This window comes from Bombina bombina, chromosome 5 (genome assembly GCF_027579735.1).
Source record: "Bombina bombina isolate aBomBom1 chromosome 5, aBomBom1.pri, whole genome shotgun sequence".
NCBI classification, from domain to species: Eukaryota; Metazoa; Chordata; class Amphibia; order Anura; family Bombinatoridae; genus Bombina; species Bombina bombina.
Window position 1 is genome coordinate 430184597 of NC_069503.1, and position 13945 is coordinate 430198541.

General features: G+C 43.6%; 1 protein-coding gene across 2 annotated transcripts in view; it reads right to left on the minus strand.

Annotated features, from left to right (window-relative positions):
- ZNRF2 (zinc and ring finger 2) overlaps positions 1–13945 on the minus strand; it is a 410887-nt gene that overhangs the window by 144083 nt on the left and 252859 nt on the right. For both annotated transcript variants that reach the window (XM_053714273.1, XM_053714274.1), the window contains exon 2: positions 10485–10580. In XM_053714273.1, coding sequence (XP_053570248.1) covers positions 10485–10580 — 96 coding nt within the window. The remainder of the gene's footprint in view (positions 1–10484; positions 10581–13945) is intronic.

A 13945-nucleotide genomic window follows, 5' to 3' on the forward strand; every position in this document is an offset into this window, starting at 1 on the left:
ATCAATACAATTGGTACACATATTTCTATTGGGCTCCACATTGGCCTTTAAACATAATGAGCAAGCAGATTCATCTGTGTCAGACATGTTTAAACAGACTAGCAATAAAGCTATCAAGCTTGGAAATTTCTTTCAATAAGTTTACAAGCAAAATAAAAAACGCTGCAGCGCTTTTAAAAACACAAAAAAAAACTGTCACAGTTGAAATAACAACGAACTAATACGGTTATAGCAACCAATTTTAAACAGTAAATGAATGAAATTAGCAGAGGATTGCACCCATTAGCAAAAGGATGATTAACCCCTCAATACCCAAAACGGATAATCAATTTAAGATTTAACGCTTTTCTCACAGTCAAACACACTGTCACAGGTCTGCTGTGACTGATTACCTCCCTCAAAAATGAATTTTGAAGACCCCTGAGCTCTCTGGAGACGTCCTGGATCAAAGAGGAAGAAGCAGGAAGACTGTGCTAGAATTTTAACTGCGCAACAAGGCGCTAAAAAAAAAAGGTCCCTCCCACTCATATCACAACAGTGGGAGACCTGATATAACGGTGTCTATGCAATACGTTAGCCATGTGGAAAAAAATCATGCCCAAAAAGATTTATCACCAAAGTACCTCACAAAACGAATAACATGCCAGTAAACGTTTTAAAAAAACAACTTTCCAGTGTTATGCAAAGTTATCACTAAGCCTGCTACCAGTCACTTCTACTGCAGTTAAGGCTCATACATTTATTTCAGTACTAACAGTATTTAAAGTTAAATTCTAGTCCCTAGAAAATAACTCAACTGCGCATACATTTATCAGCCTGATACCAGTCGCTACTACTGCATTAAAGGCTGTACTTACGTCATATGGGTAACGGCAGTGTTTTCATAGTCAATTCCATTCCTAGAAAATATTTTACTGCACATACCTCATTTGCGGGGGACCCCGCATGCTATTCCCTTCTCCGAAGATACCCCACTCCTCAGAAAGTGTGAGAACAGCCAGTGGATCTTAGTTACGTCTGCTAAGATCATAGAAAAAACGCAGGCAGATTCTTCTTCTAAATACTGCATGAGAGAACAAACAGCACACTCCGGTGCTATTTTAAAATAATAAACTTTTGATTGAAGAATGTTACTCCTGTCTCCTCTCACAACCTCCTTTGTTGAGACTTGCAAGAGAATGACTGGATATGACATGTGAGGGGTGGAGCTATATAGCAGCTCTGCTTGGGTGATCCTCTTGCAACTTCCTGTTGGGAAGGAGAATATATCCCATAAGTAATGGATGACCCGTGGACTGAACACACTTAACAAGAGAAATACAGACGCCCCACATAAAAAATACGGGTGGGGAGCTGTGGACTCTTTCCATCTTTAGAAAAGAAAATTATCTGGTAAGCATAATTTATGTTTTTCTTCATAAATTGAAAGAGTCCACAGCTGCATTCATTACTTTTGGGAAAACAATACCCAAGCTATAGAGGACACTGAATGCCAAGATGGGAGGGTACAAGAGGCGGCCCATTCTGAGGGCACCAGGCCTGAAACCACAACCAAACAAAACCCTGCTTTGTCAGAAGCCGAGAACAATGAAAGGAAAAAGCCCCAAGGAAACTGATGCATAGATAGTCCGGAAGCCTAGCTAGAGACCGCAAAATCAGACTCAACTGAGCCAACAGTCCTCCAGGAGACACTGTCGCCCAGCGGACGGCCCCCAACCACACACCCCTTACTAGCGAAGGGGAACACCATCCCAAAAACTCCCAAAGGGGCAGGTCAAGAAAAATCAAAGGAAATCGAAAGGAAACCACAAAATTCCATAAAGGAAGACCCCCAGAACGAGCCCAGCCCGTACAGACCCAAATGGGTCCAAAACAATAAGGGGAGGCAAAGCCCAGAACAACATAACACAAGGTCTAGGACCGGGCATCCGAACAGCGATTTACTCTCTCAACGTCAAGTGGAAGCACCGAAATGACAACTGAAGACTTATCCACAAGTTGTCAGTGCTTAGAATACTGAAGTATTCAACACAAATATGTGTAGCAGACCCAGACGAGGTAAACACCCGAGTCAAAAACACGCAGCCATCATCAGGACGACCCCGAGAGAGAACACTTACTAAGAAGAAAAATGTGGCTAAACAATTAATCGGATTGTAAAATTCCAAGACAGAGGGCATCCTCTAGGCAATCCCAGCCGCCAGACCGACACATAGGTCCCAAAAGGGGAGAAGTATAGAACCTCAACTAGGCACATTACACTCCCAAGGAACAATCATCTCAGGACCTACTCCCAGCCGGGCCAGCCCAAGCGTCAGTAGGTCCGAAAACAGGGGAACAGAAGAACCCCAACACCTGCTCACAAAAGAGCGGAAAAAATGGCTTCAGCCATTGTACAGAGCTCGGGAACCCCCCCCTGAGACTCCATAAAGACAGTCAACAAGGCTGAAGATCCAGAAGAGAGGCCCATCTCGACGCAGAGCCAGCAAGACTCCAGATGGAACAGAACAACCCACAGAGCATGCCTCTCTCCAAATAGGTTAAACCCTCTGTTCCATCCCCTGAATCTAGGAAAAGTCCTAAACAAGGCCTCCATAGGAGAACAAGCCCCCCTAAGAAAAAAGGGGACCATTAGAGACAGAGCTACTGCCCACGAGACACAAGGCCACAGGCTGAATAAGAGAGCACCAATGCCGATGAACCTGGAAGGAATCCCCTTAAAACTCAGCGCACAGAAGGGTGCATTAGCTGCAGCGGTTACCCTATAACCCCTTGTCTGCAGAACCACAAAGTAATCGGGTTACTTCAGCAAACCATCCAAGGGAAACCGTTCATTGAGGATAGGCAAAGCCAATGAGTAGCGCCACTCAGGAAATCTGGACAACCGTGACCAGATCTACTAGCCAGACCAAAGGTCATAGCCCAAATTCCCGGAAAAGGAGAATCCCGAACCCGCCCTAGATCCCGAAAAGACCAGTAACAACCCGCAACGGGATCCACAAAGGAAAACACTGAGCAAAAGCCTCAGCAACCAGAAGAACCAAGGCGATGACAGGTTTGAGCCCCCAATTGTTTAAAACAAACTATCCCGGAAATTTAAACACCCCGTCTGACATAGAAAACAGACCCACAGGGAGATATTAATGTAATATCCAGGAGAACCCACAAGATGTCCAAAGCAAGGGAATACCACGAGGACAAGGTCACTCGATCAAAAGCTAGTCTCCACCTCACCATACGAGACAGAGGAGTACCAGAAAACAAGGATGCGGAGCATCCCCAGATCCAGGAAAAATCTTAAGCAGAGTCCAAAAGAACTCTCTCAAAGGGATATTCAAGTCCCTAAAGGAGACCCAACTCACATGGAGGAATGGACAAATCCAAAGGGTCTCAAAGTAGAGAGCAACCCTCTCCCGAAGGGAAACCCAAGGCCCCATAAGGAGACCTAACCCACATAGGGAAGTCCAAAGGTCTCACTGACAAGAGAACCACGGAAGGAACACGTCCAACAGGAAAAGTCCTAGAGCCTCCGAAAGGCCAAACCAAGAAGGCGCAAAAAAAACCAATCCTTCCACATGAGGAAGAATACGCTAGGTCCCGAGAGAATCGGAAGCAAAAGGAGTGATGCAGCAGAATACCGCTGACCCAGTCAACCAGCTTGAAGGCTCATTAAGGACTGAAACAATCCTTCAAGCCTCACGGACCCACGAGTCCTCGTTAGAATGCTTAACTGAAACTTGCAAAATAAAAACAAGAAACACAAATAATAAAGTAAGCACTCTGCGCCTCGACCGGACCAGCCAGGCAGAACAGGCGCCATGTGTCTGAACAGGCCACGAGAAAGAAGAAGACCTGAACCCAAGAAGGACCAGCCTGCAACAGGGCCATACGTGTCAAGCTGCCTAAATCCTCCCTCAGAGGGGAAGAGAATAACAGACAAAACATAGGGCTAACATGTCCCTTAACAACTTCCGCAGAAGTAAACAGCGAGAATCGATCCCAGAGAAAGTTCCCGAAGGAAACATATAATTAAATAATAATTAAAATAAAAGTCATCCTAAACGGATAAAAGAAAATATAAGGCAGCCCGTATTCAAACGCCTAAGAAGAAACAGGCATACCCGCAGGTCCAGCCAAATGGAACCCTGATCTTCCAACAAAAACTGGGAAGGATCTCAGCAACTGAAAATCAGGAGATTATACCGTCCCCACATGTCTAATGAGGTGAACCATTCGAAGCAGATCACTGCTGATTCCCATATCCAATAAGGATAGGATCCTCTAATAAATCAAAAACGTGTGAGTAAGACGCGAAGGCGTGCTATTCTGTACCGAAAGGCAAAACACTCAGGGACAGCTACACCCGCAGGGAACTGTACAGGCCCATCCAAGGCCGGGAGACCAGGGACAATCGGGCACAAGCACAAACGCAAATAAACGTCTGGGCTTTGCATATGCATAAATTGCCAAAAATATATGAAAACGAAAATTAGCTGCAACCTCTGGGGGAGGGGGGTGGGGAACAAGTCGCTCTGCAAGGAGGGATAAACATAATCTGGGTTATCTGCATGTATAGTAGTAGGGAGCGGTAGGGAACTCGTCTCTCGGAGAACAGAACCCCCAGAGGCGGATGGCTCAGCGGACCCTTGATTCCCCCAGCCCGAGGAACAAGGCGCTCTAATTTGGCATATCAAACATAACTGGTTGACCTGTGTCAACAGGGCCAATTCGCATTCTTCACAAATCGAAGAATCTGAAATTTGAACAGTCTCAGCATCAGAATCCTCCATAACTGGATAAAGAATATAATAATATGGACTAAAGAAAAATCTAAACGGCACCTGACACCCACAATGACTGGGGCACTCATTACCTCCTAGAACCAGACTCTAATTTTTAAGTCGCCATACAGTCAGGAATGCGGAAATGGAAAACCAGAACGTAAACACATTCGGTCACAAGGTGAACCGTACAGTCCAAAAAAAGCGCACCCAACTCTAAGGTCGCGTCACTTCCAAAGGCCCCTATATTCTAAGCCAAGAGCCCAGTTAACACTACACATAAGCAGATTGAATCACAAAACAAACATGATTTAAAAAAAAACCCTGATCAATAATCTCCCTCGGGAGATATTAACCCTCGATTCCAAGAACCAAAGGAGTCTCACTGAGGCCCTATATTTTATACTTAATAAGTCCCGCAGGATAGTACCTTACAGGAAACAAATAAGATACAGTACATTCAGATGAAGTAACATGAAACTATCTTACCGGAATCTACGCCGTGGAACAGGAACACGGCCCTTCAAGTGTAACGAATAGGAGCAGAACCTCTGCCATGGACTTGAAAGAAGAAAGTAGGCGGCAAAGCGAAGTTCGACAACGCCGATTGCCTATGTAGCTGTTAATATGAGTCAGAATGGTTTCACAGAAAGACTCTCCCTGCATCTCCGAACTCTAACTTTCAGCCAGGCTCTCACTGAGAGGCTGACAGGATTACTTAAAACTCCCGCCCCATGTCGAAGAGTACTACCCTCCATAAGAGACAAAATAAACTTCTGAAACTTCTCTGACAACCTCCTGGGACGAAAGGCAAAGAATGAATGGGGGATGAGGGGAGTGGGAGGAGTTTTTAAGCCTTTGGCTGGGGTGTCTGCCTCCTCCTGGTGGCCAGGTTCTTATTTCCCAAGAGTAATGAATGCAGCTGTGGACTCTTTCCATATATGAAGAAAATTAACATTGCATGCTCTATCTGAATCATGAAAGTTTAAACAACTTTCCAATTTACTTCTGTTATCAACTTTGCTTTGTTCTTTTGGTATCTGTTATTGAAGAGCAAAACTAGGTAGGCTCATCAGAGGTCAGGAGTGTGCACGTGTCTTGAGTACTCAATGGCAGCAGTGTTTTACAACATTGTATAACAAAGCTACAAATAGGATGCAAAACACTGCTGCCATAGAGTACTCAAGAAACGTGCACACTCCTGAGCTCTTATGAACAGAAGTAAATTGGAAAGTTGTTTCATAATTCAGATAGATCATGCAATTTAAAGTTTAAATTTGGACTTTACTGTCCCCTAAATGCACACCAGTAGGTAAAATGGATTATTGGGAACACATTAAATATGAGACAAACAAATCACAATACACTATCCCTTTAAACCTGGATGTGGTTTCTATATAAAGTCAAATATATATATACATCCTTTATCATACAAGAAGTAGTTTTTTGTTTGTTTTTTAAACAGTTCTCTTTCATACGCAGTATTACATAAACAGGACTTATATACACACACCCCTGTGTGATATGTGATTATATGTGTCAATGGAAACTTTTTAGAAGGGTCATGTGTCACTCCCCCCATACAATTCAAGAATCTCTGATTCTTCTATCCACTGACTTACGTAAGTGGATCAGAATGTGAAGATTTAAGTTTCAGTTTCCACAAGTAAAACTGGTACATTTGAGCCTAAACTGTGTCAAAGATAACAAATTACATAATAGCTGTCAAATGTGATTTAGAGCCTCCTGCATTCCTGTGCAACAGACAGCTTTCATTCTGCAGTCAAACTGACTAGTACTTATGGAGAAGGCTACAATATGGCAGTGTAAACTTTTGAACTTAGCAAACCTAATACTTCTGAAAGAAGCTTTGTTGTTGAGAAGATGTAGAAATTCTATATACATTATTCTCAGGGGCAGCAAACTCTAAAGGAATTTACAGTGATTAAAAGGAGATCTAATTACATTTTGTCACACATTTTTAGGATCTGCTACACACAAAGCTTGCTCACTGGATATCATTAGACATGCATGCTTGGCTGTATGCCCCTGCATATGGATGGGTATTCTTACTTAGCTGCAGGATAGTAAAAGAAATGCTGCAATCTAAGATTCCTAATTTATATGAATGGTTCTGCTTGGGACAGTCTTCTAAAATATAGGAAAAGCAATGCTGAACACTGATGTGGTTTCCCTATATAATTGTCAATTAAGGAATAACTATCTTGAAGAAACATAAAATAGAATTACACAAACACAGCTTAATTTTGCATAGGAAAAAAAACACAAAAGCAACAACTTGTAGTATACCTCCATTATTTACGTCTCCATGTAACTTAAATTTAAAACACCCTGAGACTGAAGTATAACATTATGGGTTGTAAAAGATTTTGCAAAATACTTTTTTGCCCTCTTTTCATGTAATTCAACTCTGAAAATTGTGGGTTTTCCAATTTTAGCCTAAACCTAACACATATATGTGCCTAATTGGCTTCAGCAGGGGTAAGGATTAACAATATATATATATATATATATATATATATATATATATATATATATATATATATATTTAATATATCTTTTCATGTGACAACACTGAAGAAATGACATTTTGCTACAATGTAAAGTAGTGAGTGTACAGCATGTAGTATAACAGTGTAAATGTGCTGTCCCCTCAAAATAACAACACACAGACATTAATGTCTAAACCATTGGCAATAAAAGTGAGTACACCCCTAAGTGGAAATGTCCAAATTTGGCCCAAAGTGTCAATAATGTGTGTGGCCACCATTATTTTCCAGCACTGCCTTAACCCTCTTGGGCATGGAGTTCACCAGAGCTTCACAGGTTGCCACTGGAGTCCTCTTACACTCCTCCATGACGACATCCCGGAGCTGGTGGATGTTAGAGACCTTGCGCTTCCCCACCTCCCGTTTGAGGATGCCTCAGAGATGCTCAATAGGGTTTAGGTCTAGAGACATGCTTGGCCAGTCCATTACCTTTACCCTCAGCTTCTTTAGCAAGGCAGTGGTCGTCTTGGAGGTGTGTTTGGTGTTGTTATATTGGAATACTGCCCTGTGGCTCAGTCTCTGAAGGGAGGGGATCATGCTCAGTATGTCACAGTACATGTTGGCATTCATGGTTCCCTCAATGAACTGTAGCTCCCCAGTGCTGACTGCACTCATGCAGGCCCAGACCATGACACTCCCAACACCATGCTTGATTGTAGAAAAGACACACTTGTCTTTGTACTCCTCACCTGGTTGCCGCCACACACGCTTGACACCATCTGAACCAAATAAGTTTATCTTGATCTCATCGGACCACAGGACATGGTTCCAGTAATTCATGTCCTTAGTTTGCTGAAGACAAGTGGACTGTTTGCTGGTTTTCTTGTGCATCATCTTTATAAGAGGCTTCCTTCTGGGACGACAGCCATGCAGACCAATTTGATGCAGTGTGCGGCGTATGGTCTGAGCACTGACAGGCTGAGTCAGAGAGCAAACTTTTCATAGTTTGCGCGCCTAAATCTTTTCTTTAGTGATTTACTTTTAGAGTGCACTGTCTATCTTTCATTTGATGCTCTGCTGAGCCAGGGAGCAGCTCTAGGCATTCACTTTATAATTAATGCAGTGCAGTTTACATATTCTGTATGTGTGTGTGTGCCAGAGTGTTTCTGTGTGTGTGTGTGTGTGTGTGTGTGTGTGTGCGCCAGAATGTTTCTGTGTGTGTGTGTGTGTGTGTGTGTGTGTGTGTGTGTGTGTGTGTGCCAGAGTGTTTCTGTGTGTGTGTGTGTGTGTGTGTGTGTGTGTGCCAGAGTGTTTCTGTGTGTGTGTGTGTGTGTGTGCCAGAGTGTTTTTGTGTGTGTGTGTGTGCCAGAGTGTTTTTGTGTGTGTGTGTGTGTGCCAGAGTGTTTCTCTGTGTGTGTGTGTGTGTGTGTGTGCCAGAGTGTTTCTCTGTGTGTGTGTGTGTGTGTGTGTGCCAGAGTGTTTCTGTGTGTGTGTGTGTGTGCCAGAGTGTTTCTGTGTGTGTGTGTGTGCCAGAGTGTTTCTGTGTGTGTGTGTGTGTGTGCCAGAGTGTTTCTGTGTGTGTGTGTGTGTGTGTGTGTGTGTGTGTGTGTGCCAGAGTGTTTCTGTGTGTGTGTGTGTGTGTGTGCCAGTGTTTCTGTGTGTGTGTGTGTGCCAGAATGTTTCTGTGTGTGTGTGTGCCAGAGTGTTTCTCTGTGTGTGTGTCAGAGTGTTTCTCTGTGTGTGTGTGTGTGTGTGTGTGTGTGCCAGAGTGTTTCTGTGTGTGTGTGTGTGTGTGTGTGTGCCAGAGTGTTTCTGTGTGTGTGTGTGTGTGTGCCAGAGTGTTTCTGTGTGTGTGTGTGTGCCAGAGTGTTTCTGTGTGTGTGTGTGTGTGTGTGCGCCAGAGTGTTTCTTGTGTGTGTGCCAGAGTGTTTCTGTGTGTGTGTGTGCCAGAGTGTTTCTGTGTGTGTGTGTCTGTGTGTGCCTGTGTGTGTCTGTGTGTGTGTGTCTGTGCCCGAGTGTGTCTGTGTGTGTGTGTCTGTGCCCGAGTGTGTCTGTGTGTGTGTGTCTGTGCCTGAGTGTTTCTGTGTGTGTGCGTGCCCGAGTGTTTGTGTGTGTGCGTGCCCCGAGTGTTTGTGTGTGTGTGTGTGCGTGCCCGAGTGTTTCTGTGTGTGTGCGTGCCCGAGTGTTTCTGTGTGTGTGCGTGCCCGAGTGTTTCTGTGTGTGTGCGTGCCCGAGTGTTTCTGTGTGTGTGCGTGCCCGAGTGTTTCTGTGTGTGTGCGTGCCCGAGTGTTTCTGTGTGTGTGCGTGCCCGAGTGTTTCTGTGTGTGTGCCCGAGTGTGTTTCCGAGTGTTAGTGTGTGCATCTGAGTGTGTTTTTAAGTGTGTCAGTGTTTGTATGTGTGTGTGCCTGTGTTTTTGTGTTTGTGTGTGTGTGTGTGTCTGCTTTCTGGGAGTGGGGTGACACCATAACTTACTGTGCCGGGTGACACTAACCTTAGTGACGCCACTGATATATAGACAAATATGAACATCATTCTCAAACTAACCTTTAACCTTGACTAACAAGTGAAGTTATTACACTTGCAATCTGTCAAAATGTGCATCATCAGCCAATCTATAGCAGAACAGTGGTTGTGCGCCATAAATGATGTATTTTTATTAGTATTACTATTATTATTATTATTATTATTATTAATAATAAAATACCATGAAAAAATATTTTCATATTATAAATAAAGTGTTACGGGAAACCATAATGGGAGTGTACACAAATAAAAATGTGCTTTCAGATTTGATCACATGCTCTTCTATATACAATCATGAGCATTCTAATGTAAATATTAGTATTTGGTCCCATAATGTTATCTGCTAGAACTACACAAAGATTTTCAAGAGCTGCTGGGATTATTTTCCTTAGTAAGTACCAATGGCACCAGTGACATTTGTTAGAGGGTGAAATTAGTAGCATGCCGAGTTCCACTATTCATTGGCAGTTAAATAGAAAGAATATGTAGAAAAAGTTCACAAGAGCTCTAAGGAAATATTAATTAAGCATTTCTCCTCACTGCTTCTTACACAGTCTGCCAGAATGTACAACGAAGAACAATGTGCCAAAAAGAAAGCCTCATTACTAGTGTCCAAAAATATCTCCCATAGCTACAGATATATCTACAGTCTACAGATATCTAACTTACCATTATATGTGATTCTTGGCTTTGTCAGGCACATGACAAGATGCAAGTCCATTTCATCTGTTGAAATAAACTTCGAGCACACTGGGCACTTAAATCCTGTGGAAGAAAAACAAGATATGTTAACACAACAAACACTTAAAATTCTAATTAACCATTAATATTTATATTAACAAATTGGATCTTATATTTTATTAATGAGAGAGAGAGAGAGAGAGAGAGAGAGAGAGAGTGTATGAGATGTAAATGAAAAATAAAAAAGTGTGCATATATATATATATACACACACACACACACACACAATCTTTTCACATTCTGACACTATTGCCCAAACCCATCCCCCCCCCCAACAAAAAAAAAAGTAGGTCTCAAGCTGTTAATTGCAAACAATGTCAACAACAAAAATTGACAACTTAAAAGACGGCACTGGACATTTTTATGTTGGAGCAAGAGAACCATATTATTTTCTGTTTGAAACAGTGGATTATTTGCCCATAGAGGTGCATATTTAAGTGAAGTCATCATACCAACAGTGACTTGGCCTTGCAGTACCTGGGCCACAAAAACTGTATGTTAATGTAATTATTCTATTGGGATTGACTCTTCAGCTCTTCCACTAGATTTGCTTTATTGTCTAGTTCTGCCTGTGCCTAAAAGACAAATCGCTCCACTCTCCCTGTGTCAGGGATGGTGAATTGTTTGATGCATGACACTAACGCTATGGGGACATTTTTCAGTGACTAGGAAGCACAATACTATAATATACTGCTGCAGAATCTTGGGAAGATTAGCACATTATTAGGGCATTTGTGAGACACCTAGACAAAGGCATGCTTCGTACTTGTTTATTCAATGTATTTTTTTTAGTTTGTAACTATTGTGAAGAGATCAGAGACTCTAGGATTTAGTAAAACATCAGCTTCAAAGTTAATCAATCAGGATGCACATTCCTCAAGGTTTCCTCCATGTAAGCATAGATCAATACGGAGAGAAATAAAAATGGGAAAGCACTCAACTCACTTATTTGCTGGAGGTGAACAAAGTATCGGGGGTCCCTGCCCCTTTATCAAGCCAACTATAGTGAGCATTATACACATCTATAAACCACAACCAATAAAAATTGGACCAATCTCCATTCACATAAAGGGGAGGAGCTTATCAGGACATCACCATATATACAAATTAACTACTTATCTCCCACCATAATTGACAAGGGGAAAGGTACCAATATTAAAAACAACCTGAGAAGGATAATCATCCATAAAATTACACAGCTTTTACTTCTATAATTATTCTACACTAGCAGAGTCTGTGCCACATTTTTGTTTCTAGAGCTTCACACGTGGCTAGGTTTAAAAAGAAGCTAGATATGTAAAGCAGAAGGAAATGAAAGAGTTGCATATCACCTAAAATACTCTGCGGAAATACGATGAAAAAACTAGATACTGAACAATTTCCAAGGTTGGGGAATGGCGATATGATTGATAAATTACAAATGCTGCATTTATATTAGTGGTTTTCCAAGTGTGAGGCGGACTTCCCCGGGGGGGGGGGGGGGGGGCAGAACATATAAGGGGAGGCACTTTGCACTATCCTATGGACACCAAAAGCAGCAGCTGACTTTGGCAAAACATAGAACAGTTTTTAAGAGCTGACAATGACACTTGCTGTATCATGGTGGAATAAGACAAAGGGCGGGATACAGGTGGGAGAAAAGAACGGAGGTTGAAATTACTCAGAGACTGCGTTGCATTTGTTGTCTTAATCAGAAGCTGTGAAGCAATCTTTTGGTGGAGAAGATGATTACAATTTTCTTTAAAAAATAAAGTGCCCTTGTCCCCTCAACTGTCCCAATGATGTATCTGCCATCTCAGCCCTTGTTGCAGTCGGTTGCTTATCATGAAGACAGACACTACGCAAGATATTAATACTGGACAATAACAAGGACATTTTTTTAATTGCTGCTATATATTCTGGAACTGGCTTTCCTAAGAATGTCTAAGACACTTTTTAAATGATCCTATTATATAAAAGGCCAAGTGTGTTTGTCCTCATGCTGTCTCTACTGCGCATGAAAGCTTCAGACAAACACAGCTGGCCTTTGAGTCCCTAGCTGATCTGCGCTCTGCGGCAGAAGTGGGCGTGGCTGGCCATGAGTGGGGGGCATGGCTGACATGAAGAGAGAGAGAGGGGGGGGGGGAAGATAGAGAGAGAGAAAGGGGGGGAGAGAGAGGGGGGGGGGGAGAGAGAGAGAGAGAGAGGGGGGGGGGGAGAGAGAGCAAAAGAGAGGGGGGAGAAAGCAGAAGAGAGGGGGGGAGAGCTCAAAAGAGAGGGGGGAGAGAGCTCAAAAGAGAGGGGGGAGAGAGCGCAAAAGAGAGGGGGGAGAGAGCGCAAAAGAAAGGGGGGAGAGAGCGCAAAAGAGAGGGGGAGAGAGCGCAAAAGAGAGGGGGGAGAGAGAGAGCAAAAGAGAGGGGGGAGAGAGAGAGCAAAAGAGAGGGGGGGGAGAGAGAGAGCAAAAGAAAGGGGGGAGAGAGAGAGAGCAAAAGTGAGGTGGGAGAGAGAGAGCAAAAGAGAGGGGGGAAGAGAGAGAGCAAAAGAGAGGGGGGGGGGGGAGAGAGCGCAAAAGAAGGGGGAAAGAGAGGGGGAAGAGCGCAAAAGAGAGGGGGGAGAGAGAGCGCAAAAGAGAGGGGGAGAGAGAGCGCAAAAGAGAGGGGGAGAGAGAGCGCAAAAGAGAGGGGGAGAGAGAGCGCAAAAGAGAGGGGGGAGAGAGCGCAAAAGAGAGGGGGGAGAGAGCGCAAAAGAGAGGGGGGAGAGAGCGCAAAAGAGAGGGGGGAGAGAGCGCAAAAGAGAGGGGGGAGAGAGCGCAAAAGAGAGGGGGGAGAGCGCAAAAGAGAGGGGGGAGAGAGCGCAAAAGAGAGGGGGGAGAGAGAGCAAAAGAGAGGGGGGGAGAGCGCAAAAGAAGGGGGAAAGAGGGGGGAAGAGCGCAAAAGAGAGGGGGAAGAGCGCAGAAGAGAGGGGGGAGAGAGAGGGGGAGAGAGAGCGCAAAAGAGAGGGGGAGAGAGAGCAAAAGAGAGGGGGAGAGAGAGCAAAAGAGAGGGGGAGGGAGAGAGAAGGGTGGGACCGCTGTACTGCAAAAAATGGCCCGTGTGAACGGGCTTTAGGACTAGTTTTATACGAGTAGTACATTGCTGCTCCTTCAACAAATGATACCAAGAGAATTAAACAAATTAGATAATAGAAGTAAATTAAAAAGTCGTTTAGAATTTTATTCCCTAACTAAATCATGAAAACAAAATTTATGCTTATAAATTTCTTTCTTTCTTGACACGATGAGTACATGGATCATCATTAATTACTGTTGGGAATATCACTCTTGCCCAGCAGGAGGCGGCAAAGAACACCACAGTAAAGTTGTTAAATATCCCCTCCCTTCTATCCCACCCCAGTCATTCGACCGAAGTAAA